This window comes from Rhinopithecus roxellana, chromosome 3 (genome assembly GCF_007565055.1).
Source record: "Rhinopithecus roxellana isolate Shanxi Qingling chromosome 3, ASM756505v1, whole genome shotgun sequence".
Lineage (NCBI taxonomy): Eukaryota > Metazoa > Chordata > Mammalia > Primates > Cercopithecidae > Rhinopithecus > Rhinopithecus roxellana.
Window position 1 is genome coordinate 39,662,278 of NC_044551.1, and position 13,490 is coordinate 39,675,767.

Consider the following 13,490-nt stretch of genomic DNA (forward strand, 5'->3'; position numbering starts at 1 on the left):
GTTTTTTGTCATTGGTTCTGTTTTTGTGATGGATTATGTTTATTGATTTGCATATGTTGAACCAGCCTTGCATCCAGGGATGAAGCTGAATTGATGGTCATGGATAAGCTTTTTGATGTGCTGCTGGATTCGGTTTGCCAGTATTTTATTGAGGATTTTCGCATCAATGTTCATCAGGGATATTGGCCTGAAAATCTCTTTTTTTGTTGTGTCTCTGCCAGGTTTTGGTATCAGGATGATGTTGACCTCGTAAAATGAGTTTTGGTATCAAGATGATGCTGGCCTCATAAAATGAGTTAGGGAGGTGTCCTTCCTTTTCTATTGTTTGGAATAGTTTCAGATGAATGGCACCAGCTCCTTTTTGTACCTCTGGTAGAATCTGGCTGTGAATCCGTCTGGTCCTGGGCTTTTTATGGTTGGTAGGCTATTAATTACTGTCTCAATTTCAGAACTTGTTATTGGCCTGTTCCAGGATTCAACTTCTTCCTGGTTTAGTCTTGAGAGGGTGTATGTGTCCAGGAATTTATCCATTTCTTCTAGATCTTCTAGTTTTTTGCATACAGGTGTTTATAATATTCTCTGATGGTAGTTTGTATTTCTGTGGGATCAGTGGTGATATCCCCTTTATCGTTTTTATTGTGTCTATTTCCTTCTTCTCTCTTATTATTCTGGCTAGCAGTCTATATATTTTCTTACTCTTCAAAAAGCCAGCCCCTGGATTCATTGATTTTTTGAAGGGTTTTTCATGTCTCTATCTCCTTCAGTTCTGCTCTGATCTTAGTTATTTGTCTTCTGCTAGCTTTTGAATTTGTTTGCTCTTATTTTCTAGTTCTTTTAATTCTGATGTTAGAGTGTCGATTTTAGATCTTTTCTGCTTTCTTCTGTGGGCATTTAGTGCTATAAATTTTCCTCTAAACACTGCTTTAGATGTGTCCCAGAGATTCTGGTATGTTGTGTCTTTGTTCTCATTGGTTTCAAATAAATTACTTATTTCTGCCTTAATTTTGTTATTTACCCAGTAGTTATTCAGGAGCAGGTTGTTTAGTTTCCATGGAATTGTGTGGTTTTGAGTGAATTTCTTAATCTCGAGTTCCAGTTTGATTGCACTGTGGTCTAAGAGACTGTTTGTTATGATTTCCATTATTTTGCATTTGCTGAGGAATGTTTTACTTCCAATTATGTGGTCAGTTTTAGAATAAGTGTGATGTGTTGCTGAGAAGAACGTATATTTTGTTGATTTTGAGTGGAGAGTTCTGTAGATTTCTATTAGGTCTGCTTGGTCCAGAGCTGAGTTCACGTCGTGAATATCCTTGTTAATTTCTGTCTCGTTGATCTGTCTAATATTGACAGTGGGGTGTTAAAGTCTCCCACTATTATTGTTTGGGAGTCTATGTCTCTTTGTAGGTCTCTAAGAACTTGCCTTATGAATCTGGGTCTGTATGGGGTGCATATATATTTAGGATAGTTAGCTCTTCTTGTTTCATTGATCCCTTTACCATTATGTAATGCCCTTCTTTGTCTTTTTGATCTTTGTTGGTTTAAAGTCTGTTTTATCAGAAACTAGGATTGCAGCCCCTGCTTTTTTTTTTTTTTTTTTCTTTCCATTTCCTTGGTAAATATCCCCCCATCCCGCCAGACACGATTGCTCATGCCTGTAATCCCAGCACTTTCGGAGGTGGAGGCAGGTGGATCACCTGAGGTCAGGAGTTCGAGACCAGCCTGACCAACATGAAGAAATCCCATCTCTACTAAAAATACAAAATTAGCCATGCATGGTGGTGCATGCCTGTAATCCCAGTTACTTGGGAGGCTGAGGCAGAAGAATGGCTTGAACCCAGGAGGCGGAGGATGTGGTGAGCTGAGATCGTGCCATTGCACTCCACCTTGGGCAACAAGAGCAAAACTCTGTCTCAATAAAAAATATATATATTATACATACACACACACACACACACACACACATTCCTCCATCCCTTTATTTTGAGCCTATGTGTGTCTTTGCAGGTGAGACTGGTCTTCTAAATACAGCACACTGATGAGTCTTGACTCTTTATCCAATTTGCCAGTCTGTGTCTTTTAACTGGGGCATTTAGCCTGTTTACATTTAAGATTAACATTGTTATGTGTGAATTTGATCCTGTCATTATGATGCTAGCTGGTTATTGTGCCCGTTAGTTGATGTGGTTTCTTCATAGTGTCAATGGTCTTTACAATTTGGTATGTTTTTGCAGTGGCTGGTACCAGTTGTTCCTTTCCATGTTTAGTGCTTCCTTCAGGAGCTCTTGTAAGACAGGCCTGGTGGAGATGAAATCTCTCAGCATTTGCTTGTCTGTAAAGGATTTTAGTTCTCCTTTGTTTATGAAGCTCTCCTTTGCTTATGAAGCTTAGTTTGGCTGGATATGAAATTCTGGGTTGAAAATTTTTTTCTTTAAGATTGTTGAATATTGGCCCCTAGTCTCTTCTGGCTTATAGGGTTTCTGCCAAGAGATCTGCTGTTAGTCTGATGGGCTTCCCTTTGTGGGTAACCCAACCTTTCCCTCTGGCTGCCCCTAACATTTTTTCCTTCATTTCAACCTTTGTGAATCTGACAATTATGTGTCTTGGGGTTGCTCTTCTCAAGGAGTATCTTTGTGGCGTTCTCTGTATTTCCTGAATTTGAATGTTGGCCTGTCTTGCTAGGTTGGGGAAGTTCTCCTGGATATCCTGAAGAGTGTTTTCCAACTTGGTTCCATTCTCCCCGTCACTTTCAGGTACACCAATTGAACATAGGTTTGGTCTTTTCACATAGTCCCATATTTCTTGGAGGTTTTCTTTGTTCCTTTTCATTCTTTTTTCTCTAATCTTGTCTTCATGCTTTGTTTCACTAAATTGATCTTCAATCTCTGATATCCTTTCTTCCACTTGATCAATTCAGCTATTGATACTTATGTATGCTTCACGACGTTCTCGTGCTGTGTTTTTCAGTTCCATCAGGTCATTTATGTTCTTCTCTAAACTTGTTATTCCAGTTAGCAATTCTTCTAACCTCTTTTCAAGGTTCTTAGCTTCCTTGTCTTGTATTAGAACACGCTCCTTTCGCTCAGAGGAGTTAGTTATTCTCCACCTTCTGAAGCCTACTTCTGTGACTTTGTCAAACTCGTTCTCTGTCCAGTTTTGTTCCCTTGCTGGCAAGGAGTTGTGATCCTTTGGAGGAGAAAAGGCATTCCAGTTTTTGGAATTTTCAGCCTTTTTGTGCTGGTTTTTCCTCTTCTTTGTGGATTTATCTACCTTCAGTCTTTGATGCTGGTGACCTTCAGATGGGATTTCTGTATGGCTGTCTTTTTTGTTGATTTTGATGCTATTCCTTTCTGTTTGTTAGTTTTCCTTCTAACAGTCAGGCCCCTCAGCTGCAGGTCTGCTGGAGTTTGCTGGAGGTCCACTCCAGACCCTGTTTTCCTAGTTATCACCAGTGGAGACTGCAGAACAGCAAAGATTGCTGCCTGTTCCTTCCTCTGGAAGCTTCATCCCAGAGGGGCACCTGCCAGATGCCAGCTGAAGCTCTCCTCTATGAGGTGTCTTTCAACCCCTGCTGAGAGGTGTTTCTCTGTCAGGAGGCATGGGGGTCAGGGACCCACTTGAGGAGGCAGTCTGTCCCTTAACAGACCTCGAGTGCTGTGCTGGAAGATCCACTACTCTCTTCAGAACTGGCAGACAGGAACGTTTAAGTCTGCTGAAGCTGCTCCCACAGCCGCCCCTTCCCCCAGGTGCTTTGTCCCAGGGAGATGGTAGTCTTATCTATAAGCCCCTGACAGGGACTGCTCCTTTTCTTTCAGAGATGCCCTGCCCAGAGAGGAGGGATTTAGAGAGGCAGCCTGGCTAGAGGCTTTGCTGAGCTGTGGTGTGCTACACCCAGTTTGAACTTCCCGACAGCTTTGTTTACACTGTGAGGGGAAAACCACCTACTCAATCCTCAGTAATGGTGGACACTCCTCCCCTCACCAAGCTCAAGGGTTCCAGGTCAACTTCAGACTGCTGTGCTGGCAGCGAGAATTTCAAGCCAGTGAATCTTAGCTTGCTGGGCTCCGTGGGGATGGGATCTGCTGGGCTAAACCACTTGGCTCGCTGGCTTCAGCTCCCTTTCCAGGGGAGTGAACGGTTCTGTCTTGCTGGGGTTCCAGGTGCCACTGGGGGTGTCTGTCCAAACGGCCGCCCAGTTTTGTGCTTGAAAACCAGGGCCCTGGTGGCATAGGCACCCGAGGGAATCCGCTTGTCTGCAGGTTGCAAAGACCCTGGGAAAAGAGTAGTATCTGGGGCCAGAGTGCACCATCCCTCACGACACAGTCCCTCAAGGCTTTCCTTGGCTAGGGGAGGGAGATCCCCAACCCCTTGCGCTTTCTGGGTGAGGCGACACCCCACTCTGCTTCGGCTCACCTTCTGTGGGCTGCACCCACTGTCTAACCAGTTCCAGTGAGATAAGCTGGGTACCTCAGTTGGAAATGCAGAAATCACCAGCCTTCTGCATTGATCTTGCTGGGAGCTGCAGACCAGAGCTGTTCCTATTTGGCCATCTTGCCAGCCAGGTTTAGACATTTTAATAATATAATGCGGCAACTCTGAAAATCCAATTCTCCCCTCTCTTCAGGATTTGTTGCTGTTGCTATTCAGTAACTTTTCTGAACTAATTCCATAAAGTTTGTATTATTTTTGTAGGACCACTGAAGTCTCTGCTCAGTTAGGTTAAAAATCAGACAAAGGTTTCTTAAATAGCTGGAACCTATAAGTCTCCTAGCCTTCGCCAAGGGGCTCTCTATCTTAAACATTCTGCAAGGCAGTTTATAACTTTGACTCAGGCTGCACTTCCTGCTTGCTCAGACTATCAAGGTTAGCCAAAGGTGAGTGCCTAGAGCCATCTCAGGTCTTCCCGGGAATGCACACAGCTCTAAGCTTGCACACAGTTTCCCAAGAATATGTCAGAGCTTTCCAGAGCCCCCTATAAACATCTCATTACCCAGCTTTTCCTTTTCAGCTTTTTGATTAATTTATTATTTTGCCCCAACTGCCTCAGGTAGCAATTACTATTGATCGCTTTTGATGAATGCCCTCAAAGAAAAGGTTGTTCACACAGGGACAGCTCCAAATCAGGTCAAATAAAGACAGCCTTATGAGTGGCATCTTTCAGGGAACCATGAGGTTATCAAATGATGATAACTCTCTGGGAATGAGGCATTGAAGAAGCTCCAACTGTGTTCTGCTCCATCCAATGGCTTCCAGACAGCTGTTGGTTTTCAAGGCTACCATGGAGCTGGATAGATTAGGATAGGAATAGGGCAAAAACACCACAAAGCTCCAAGGGAAATGAAAATACATGTCAGTGCAGAAACTTGTACTTGGTTGTTTATAGCAGCATTACTCACGGTAGCTAAAAGGTAGAAAACTTAAATATCCATTAACTGATTAACGGATAAACAAAATGTTGTATATCCATAAAACAGGGTATTATTCAGCCATAAAAAGGAATGAAATACTGATACATGTTACAATGTGAATGAACCTTGAAAATATTATGCTAAGTGAAAGAGGCCGATCATAAAAGGCCACATATTGTATTATTTCATTCATATAAGATATGGATTAGTGGTTGTTTATGGCTAGGGGAATAGAGAGGTGATAGCTAAAAGGTAACAGGTTTTTTTTTTTTTTTTGAGACGGAGTCTTGCTCTGTCGCCCAGGCTGGAGTGCAGTGGCCGGATCTCAGCTCACTGCAACCTCCGCCTCCCGGGTTTATGCCATTCTCCTGCCTCAGCCTCCCGAGTAGCTGGGACCACAGGCGCCCACCACCTCGCCCGGCTAATTTTTTGTATTTTTAGTAGAGACGGGGTTTCACCGTGTTAGCCAGGATGGTCTCGATCTCCTGACCTCGTGATCCGCCCGTCTCGGCCTCCCAAAGTGCTGGGATTACAGGCTTGAGCCACCGCGCCCGGCCGGTAACAGATTTTTGAGGTAATGAAAATGTTCTAAAATTGACGGATGATGATGGTTGCACACATGTGTGAATATTCTAAAAATCGTTAAACTGTACACTTTAAATGTGAGAATTGTATGGTATGTGAATTATATCTCAATAACACTTTTGAACAATGCCACAGAACTTGCTGTTCTTATTAAGATTCAGCTGATTTTCTTGAATAAATGTTGACAGGACTGATATAAGCCTTTGGTAATTAGTGGAAGTCTGAAAAGTTGGCACTGACAATTTTTTTCCAGTGTTCTCATTAATTTTTTGGAGGAATGTTCAGGTCCTTATGATGTAATTTTTGCTGACATCCTTCATTCACTTTTAATGCTCAGTACAACAGTTTGTTCCGATCACCCTTAAACAAAACACAGCATTCTGTTCTAAGTGATAATGCTAAATATACCACCGTCCTCTCTTTAGTACTCTCATAGGTACCATAATCTATTTACCCCAATATTCTTTCCAGTCTGTTTGATGTATTTCTCTTCTGTTTTCCTCTCTACTTCCACCCTAATAACCTAGCTGAGGAGCAGACAGCAGTGGGTGATGTGGGGAATTACTGAAGAGCTTAATGTTTTACACTCCCCTGCTCTCACCTCCCTGTGTTTCTCCTCCACCCCCACTCTAGGTGTCCTATGTGAAAGCCATTGACATTTGGATGGCAGTTTGCCTGCTCTTTGTGTTCTCAGCCCTACTAGAATATGCTGCCGTTAACTTTGTGTCTCGGCAACATAAAGAGCTGCTCCGATTCAGGAGGAAGCGGAGACATCACAAGGTAGGCCTTTGGGTCACTGCCTAAGGAGGGACAGCTGGTAGTGAACAAAAGATTTCTAAGCAGTCTTGTCTTGTGTTATTTGTTTCAATGGTCCACCCTTCTCAATGTGCAAGGCAGGTTAGAAATAGGAATTAAAGACCTAGAGGTCTCAGCTTTTCCTCCCATAAATAATGCCCTAGAGTTGGGTCTATAGGCAGTCACTCTTCAAATCGTAACAGCAACACTACAGAAATTATCAAGTTATACCTAAAGCCAGAACTAATTAATTAGAAGCTGATGGGGTCAAGAAAATAACTAACTATAAACCTAAAAGATTGGGAGATGTCCGTTGGCTTTTTTCTGCAAGCCTGCATTGTTTTAATAGGCTTGATTCCAGAAGACAATTGCACCACAAAAGGTGAGATCTTAAAGTAGAATGCCCAGGTTCAGGCCTTTGCTTCCTGCCTCCAGGAAAGAGGCAACAAGCAAGATCTCCGCCAGAGTGGGTTCTCTCTCCATATGAGGGATTGAAAAAAGGAATATTTGACAGGGCACCTCTGAAAAGTTACCAACCTCTGTTCACAAGGTTGTGCACTGACCAAAGAATGCTAATGGGGAGCGTGCAGCCTGCTGGAGCAAAATGCTCCATACCCTGGGTCCATAACTAGTTACCCAGAAGATCCAACCACCCTGGCTTTTTCCTTAGTTCTTCAAACATACACACAGGACTTTTAATATCTTGTTCTCTTTCCCTGTACTGCTCTTCCAGTACACTGTGTGTCCTAGCAAATGCCATGTTCTAATTGAACTCAATTTCTAAACTTCTAAAAATGTATTCTGATTTAAAAGCATAAATTCAATGATGTGATTTTTTAAAGCCAATCTCTTCCACCAAATCGCAAGCACCATAAAAGCAGAGACCGTGTTTGTTTTTGCTCCATGCTCTATCTCTGGTGCCTAACACAATGCCTAACATACAGTGAGCATGCAATAAGTATTTGTTAAACAAATGAACAAAAGGATAAACAAACGATTAGGTTGATGCAAAAATAACTGCAGTTTTGGCCATTAAAAGCAATAAAGAAGAAGCCTCCAGACAGAGTCTGAAGTTTTTCCAGTGACAGATTAGGGCAACCAGGGACCCACACACTATGACCTGTCATAGTGTTGCAGGTCACAGCACGTACCTGCAATGTGCCAGGTCCCACAAGCTTTAGACTGACCTATTTAAAATCATTGTCTATTAGTCAGTAAAGCTCAAAAATAAAATAAAACAAAACAAAATAGTTGCCTGCCCAAGCGCAATGTGCTGTGACAAAGGACCCTGCCTCTTAGTTTTCTTTAGTATGTGACTTCGAGCTAGCCTATTCTTGGGCCCAGGTTCTCCATGTGCAAAGTGCATATAAAGGGAAACTCTGGTGAGAATTAAATCAGGGGATGCCAAAGTAGCTTTAAGTTTTGTTCCTGCCACACAAGTGCCAAGGATTAAAATGATTACATATACACACATTTCCATCAGTATGTTTCTTAAACATCAGCAATCTGATTCAATTAACTTCTGGCAGTTTACCACAGGGAGGAGGCCGACATTCCAAGACAGAAGATGTCCATGGGAATTAAGATATCACCATCCTTCTAAACTACATTAAGGAGGAAATTGTCTTGGGTTCACCAAGCCAGATAGAACTTCTTAAATGACCCCTAGTTTTAGTTACTCTATATTGTCCATTTAATACCTAGCCTCTGATGCTTTAAAAAAAAAAAAAAAAAAAAGTCTAATTAAGAAACTGGCACGATGGCTTGTGCCTATAATCCCAACTATTAGGAAGGCTGAGGTGAGAGGATTGCTTTAGCCCAGGAGTTCCAAACCAATGAGGGCAACATAGTGACTTTGTCAAAAAAAAAAGAGAGAGAGAAAGAAAAAGAAAAGAAAAGAAAGAAAAGAAAAGAAAAGAAAAGAAAAGAAAGAAAAAAAAGAAAGAATGAAAGAAACTGACCAAACATAACTATCTCTGGGATTTTATTTTTCCTTTTCTCCCACCGCCCCCATAGACTAGCTGCTTTTTGTAATTTTGTCTGCTAGAGACAGTTGTTAAAAACACTAATTTGAAAAGACCATGTCCAAGATATTTTACTAGCACCAGCCCTTTTGATTGGGCACTGCACAGCTCCAATAGATGCTGTTTGCATGGACTAAAATGAGAATGGAGCCTCCTAAAGATATATAGTATGGTGGGCCTATGGTACTTTCAAAGGCTGCTTCTACCTTCCCCAAATATCTACCAGTTTGACACACTAGAAGAAAACAAACACTATCTCTCTGGCCAGATAAAGTGTGAATAAGGCCACTAGCTAGATTTGATCAGATTCTCCTGCTCAGTTCCCTCCTGGAAGATACCTCAGCAATCACCCCATCCACTCCTTCCATGCAACTGATGAGGGAGACCCACAATAGCAAGGCCAAGTCACCAGTATCATGAGGCACTGCTGGCAAAGGCAGGAGAGGTGCTGAAAGACCCGAGACTCTCCTCCAAACATTAACCATACCACCATGAGTTCTCATCTGTTCATCAGTGTGTCCATCCTGAAGCAGATAAAAATGGCCCTGCATTTACTAGATCTTAAATAAAAACTAAGCCTCATTCCAAGGCAGAGGTCAAAAACTAGTAGCCAGAAGGCCAAATTTGGTGTGCAAATATCTTTACTTTGGCCTGGAGTGTTTTCAAAATCTGGACTAAGGGGTCAGCATTTAAAAATCACACTTCTGGCTTCACTAGAAAAAAATCACAGCATCCAGCCACACTGGGTATGCTTCCCATAAGGTACTGGTGCACTGGAACTGCCTTTAGGTAGGGAATGCATTTTCCAGTTAATACCATCCCTTCTAACCAGGGACATTTTTCAGCCCCAACTCACTTTACCACTCACATTTCTCCTGCCTGCCTCCTTGTATGCATTTGAATTAACGTAATCTCATTCATAAGGGCTCTTAAGTTGGCCCAAATATCAGAAATTACAATGATACAGAATTAAGCTCACTATAAAGAAGAGTTTCCTTTGGAGTAAGTCGCTCTGGAAGTGATTTGTACACTAGAAGTGTACAAGTTTCTTCTGCAGAAACCTCTCTTTAACAGGAAGTTTGCAGACAGGATTTTAAGTCCCAGATGGTGACTGGAGAAGAACTAGCTACATGCCTGAATTTCCCAGAGCCTGTGATCTTGGCCAGCTTTCCCAACTCCCACCATCTTCCCATGTTGCCTCATTTATTGTGCAGAAAGCATCTGGTTCTCGAATTCTCTGGCCGGCCTCCTTAGGCAAATTATTAGGAAACCATATCTGTGAGCACCAGACTCAGCAGGCATACTACTAGCAACCTCCCTGAGTTCCAGAGTACACTACCAGATTTCCCCTGCTCCAGCTCCAAGCGGCTCTAGATGCAGTTGGGCATGCATTTCCTGCCACCTGCTGGTTCCAATAAGAATAGCAAGACTTTTGCCAGTCATTCCTAGGAAATTTTTCTCCCAGACACAGTATGAAATTGATTATCCTCTAGCTAGATGGGGCCTTCAATCCAAACCTCTACTCCTTCCATTCCCATGTTTAACAGATGAAAGGCAAAGAATAATTCACCCAAAGCAGCATAAAAAGTTAATTTGGTGCTTCCTCCTACCTAACTAGGTCCCAGTTTAAAATAAAAAATAAAAAAAAACAACACCCCAGCTCCAACAAGGGGAGATTTTCATTGAAATGCAATAGCGTCAGACTTAGACCCCCTTCTAAGTACTAGGTCCAGCAATTTGGCCAGTTCCCCCCAGCTCCTCTCCTTGGCCCTGGCATTGAATCTTCTACTGTTGCCCTATTCATAGACAAGTACTTACTGAACACCTGTTTGCCAGGCACTGTATGTAGCATATCCTCTTCCTCCTCACTTCTGCAGTGGTGTTGGACAAGATTCATTCATTTTCCAAGGATTTCTTAAGCATTTACCATATGTCTCAAACCCTTCTGGTGCTAAAAATACAACTCCATTTAAACAAACAACAACAAAAAAGGAAGCTAAAGCTGGTTAAGACATACAAGTAAACATTTGCTCAACAAACATATACCAAATTTTGAGCTTATGAACCAGGGACTATGTTCATATGTTCAGTGTTGAGAGTGCAGTGAACATGACAGACTTTGCCTCTACTTTCATGGAGCTTATAATCTAATAAGAGACAGATGTTAATGAAGAAATTACCATACAATGTGATAAGAGCTTTAAAAAAAAGATGGAGATATGTACAGAGAGCTTATAGAGCACACAGCAGGAACGGCTAGCCTATACTTGGGAGCTCAGAGAAGGCTTCTGAGGAAAAATTAGGTGAAAGAGGAGTTGGAGCCAAGAGATGGGGTTGAGAGTGTGTTCTAGGCAGGGAGAACAACTTGCACAAAGGCAAGAAAGGAACTCAATAAAAGAACCATGACATTTTCAAATATAAGGAAATACTTCAGTGACCAAAGACACCAGATAGAAATGGCACAAGATGAGACTGGAAAAGCAGGCAGGGTCCAGGTTCTAAGGCCTTGTTTATCATGTTCAGGATTTTAATTAACCTGAAGTCAGTGGCAGCCTATTAAAAGGTTCTAAGCAAAAGATGACCAAGATCTGTGTTGTAACGACTCAGATGGGTTGGGTGGTGGGGGCAGATTGGAGGCTGTTGCAATGGTGGGCTGGACACAGTGGCTCACACCTGTAATCCCAGAACTTTGGGAAGCCGAGGTAGGAGGATCTCTTGACACCAGGAGTTCAAGACCAGACTGGGTAACATAGCGAGACCCCCATCTCTACAAACAAAATAAAACAAAACAAACCGGAAGGTGGCCTGTCCTACAGTAGAGATGGAGAGGTACCAGTGGATCCTATACTGAGTTTCTTGTTCTCTGTTGGCCAGGTCCTACACGGGAACAAGCAGAAGATGGTGTTCCTTTCCTTAAAGCATTATCTAGGTGGGCAATGTGAGCTGATAAAACTTCCCAGTGCCAACACTGAATCAACAGCTCAGTTGAGAACAAAACATTAGACTCTCAATTCCTCCTCAGAGCTCACATGCAAAGATAACAAAGCTGGACATGAGGAGAACAGACAATAGGGCCTCCATGATTCAGACCAGGGCAAGACCACCATGACCTGGGAAAGGGATGAACTAGAAGGATCAGGGCAGCTGGCATTTTGGTAGTGAGCATAAGGAAGGGACATGAGAATGCACAAGAGAAAATGTACAAACAAAGCTGGAGGGGTGCAAAGTATCTGGCGGGGGAGAAGGAAGGCCTAGAAAGGTAAGTTGGAGCCAAATGATGAAAGGTCTTGAAAGAAAACTTAGTAAAAATCCAGAGGTCTGTCTGAAGTTACAACTGCCAGGGATGTGGGAACGTGGAGGCAGGAAGAAGCTGTGGCTTCCCTGGCTTCTAGAATGGAAGTGAGGCCCAGAGCTCCTGCTCCATCCTGGCCCATAGCCATCCCCCTTACCACCCACTCCTGGGAGCTATTAATTGGGGAATGGGATGGGGAAGGGGGCAAGGAAGCAACAGAGGCAAAGCAGGGGATCTCTCCAAATTGTCCTCCGAATTTCTAAGTAAAACCCGGTACAACCTTGAATATGTTCTCAATTATAACCTCTGATGGTCAAAAGAAACTTGTGGAGTAGTGGGGAGAATCTTATCCCCCAGGTAGAAGAAAAAATGAAATAAAAATTCCCGAGACTCACAGAAGGAAATTACTTGCCTATGGTCATACAGCCAGCAATTTATACAGCTGGGACTTGAACACAAGTCTCCAGACTCTGAACCACATTCCTATCCCCTGTTTTGCACCTGTTTCAGCAGGCAAGTGGCGCCCCTCTATAAGGCAGAACTCCCCAGCCAGCCAAAAAGCCTCCAAAAACCTAGAGTGATGCAGTCTGGAAAGCAAGGAGAACCAGATGGGCATGGCCTGGCCCCCAAAGGAGTGCCTTGCAGGGAGGGTGCCTAGCCCCTGTCTTATTTTAAGTAGAGCCCCATGTTGAATCTTTTCCAGGAGGATGAAGCTGGAGAAGGCCGCTTTAACTTCTCTGCCTATGGGATGGGCCCAGCCTGTCTGCAGGCCAAGGATGGCATCTCAGTCAAGGGCGCCAACAACAATAACACCACCAACCCCCCTCCTGCACCATCTAAGTCCCCAGAGGAGATGCGAAAACTCTTCATCCAGAGGGCCAAGAAGATCGACAAAATATCCCGCATTGGCTTCCCCATGGCCTTTCTCATTTTCAACATGTTCTACTGGATCATCTACAAGATTGTCCGTAGAGAGGACGTCCACAACCAGTGAAGGGTCTGAAAGGTTGGGGGAGGCTGGGAGAGGGGAACATGGGAATAGCACAGGAATCTGAGAGACTAAGGAAGAGAAGGGGAAGAGAGGGAGGGGACACACTTAACTCTCTCTCTACAATATGTGCAATAGCAAAATGCAGTGATGCATGAATTTTACAATGTGGCACTATTTAACCTCGGGTGGGCTGTGGGCGGGGGGTCAGGAGGGACTTTTCTAATATAGGAACTGAGGGCTGGGAAGAAGGGAGGGTGTAAAGGCAGGGGTAGGGATTGGGGAAATAATAGTTTTCAAAAATCTCAGTCCATGGCTGTGCAGTTTTCCTGTTGGGAAGGAGAGCGCAGTCTGCCCCAGAGCAGAAAGAAAGCAATGTAATATATGATATATATTCATGC

At 43.2% G+C, this 13,490-nt stretch overlaps 1 protein-coding gene across 3 annotated transcripts in view; it reads left to right on the plus strand.

Moving 5' to 3' along the window:
- Positions 1-13,253, plus strand: part of GLRA1 (glycine receptor alpha 1) — a 99,860-nt gene extending 86,607 nt beyond the window's left edge. For 2 of the 3 annotated variants that reach the window (XM_010358649.2, XM_010358650.2), the window contains 2 exons: positions 6,624-6,770; positions 12,805-13,253. In XM_010358649.2, the coding sequence (XP_010356951.1) occupies positions 6,624-6,770; positions 12,805-13,095 (438 nt within the window). In that variant the 3' untranslated portion in view covers positions 13,096-13,253. Of the gene's footprint in view, positions 1-6,623; positions 6,771-12,780 lie in introns of all 3 variants that reach the window. The other variant, XM_010358647.2, reaches the window with a different exon arrangement.
- The last annotated feature ends 237 nt before the right edge of the window (positions 13,254-13,490 follow it).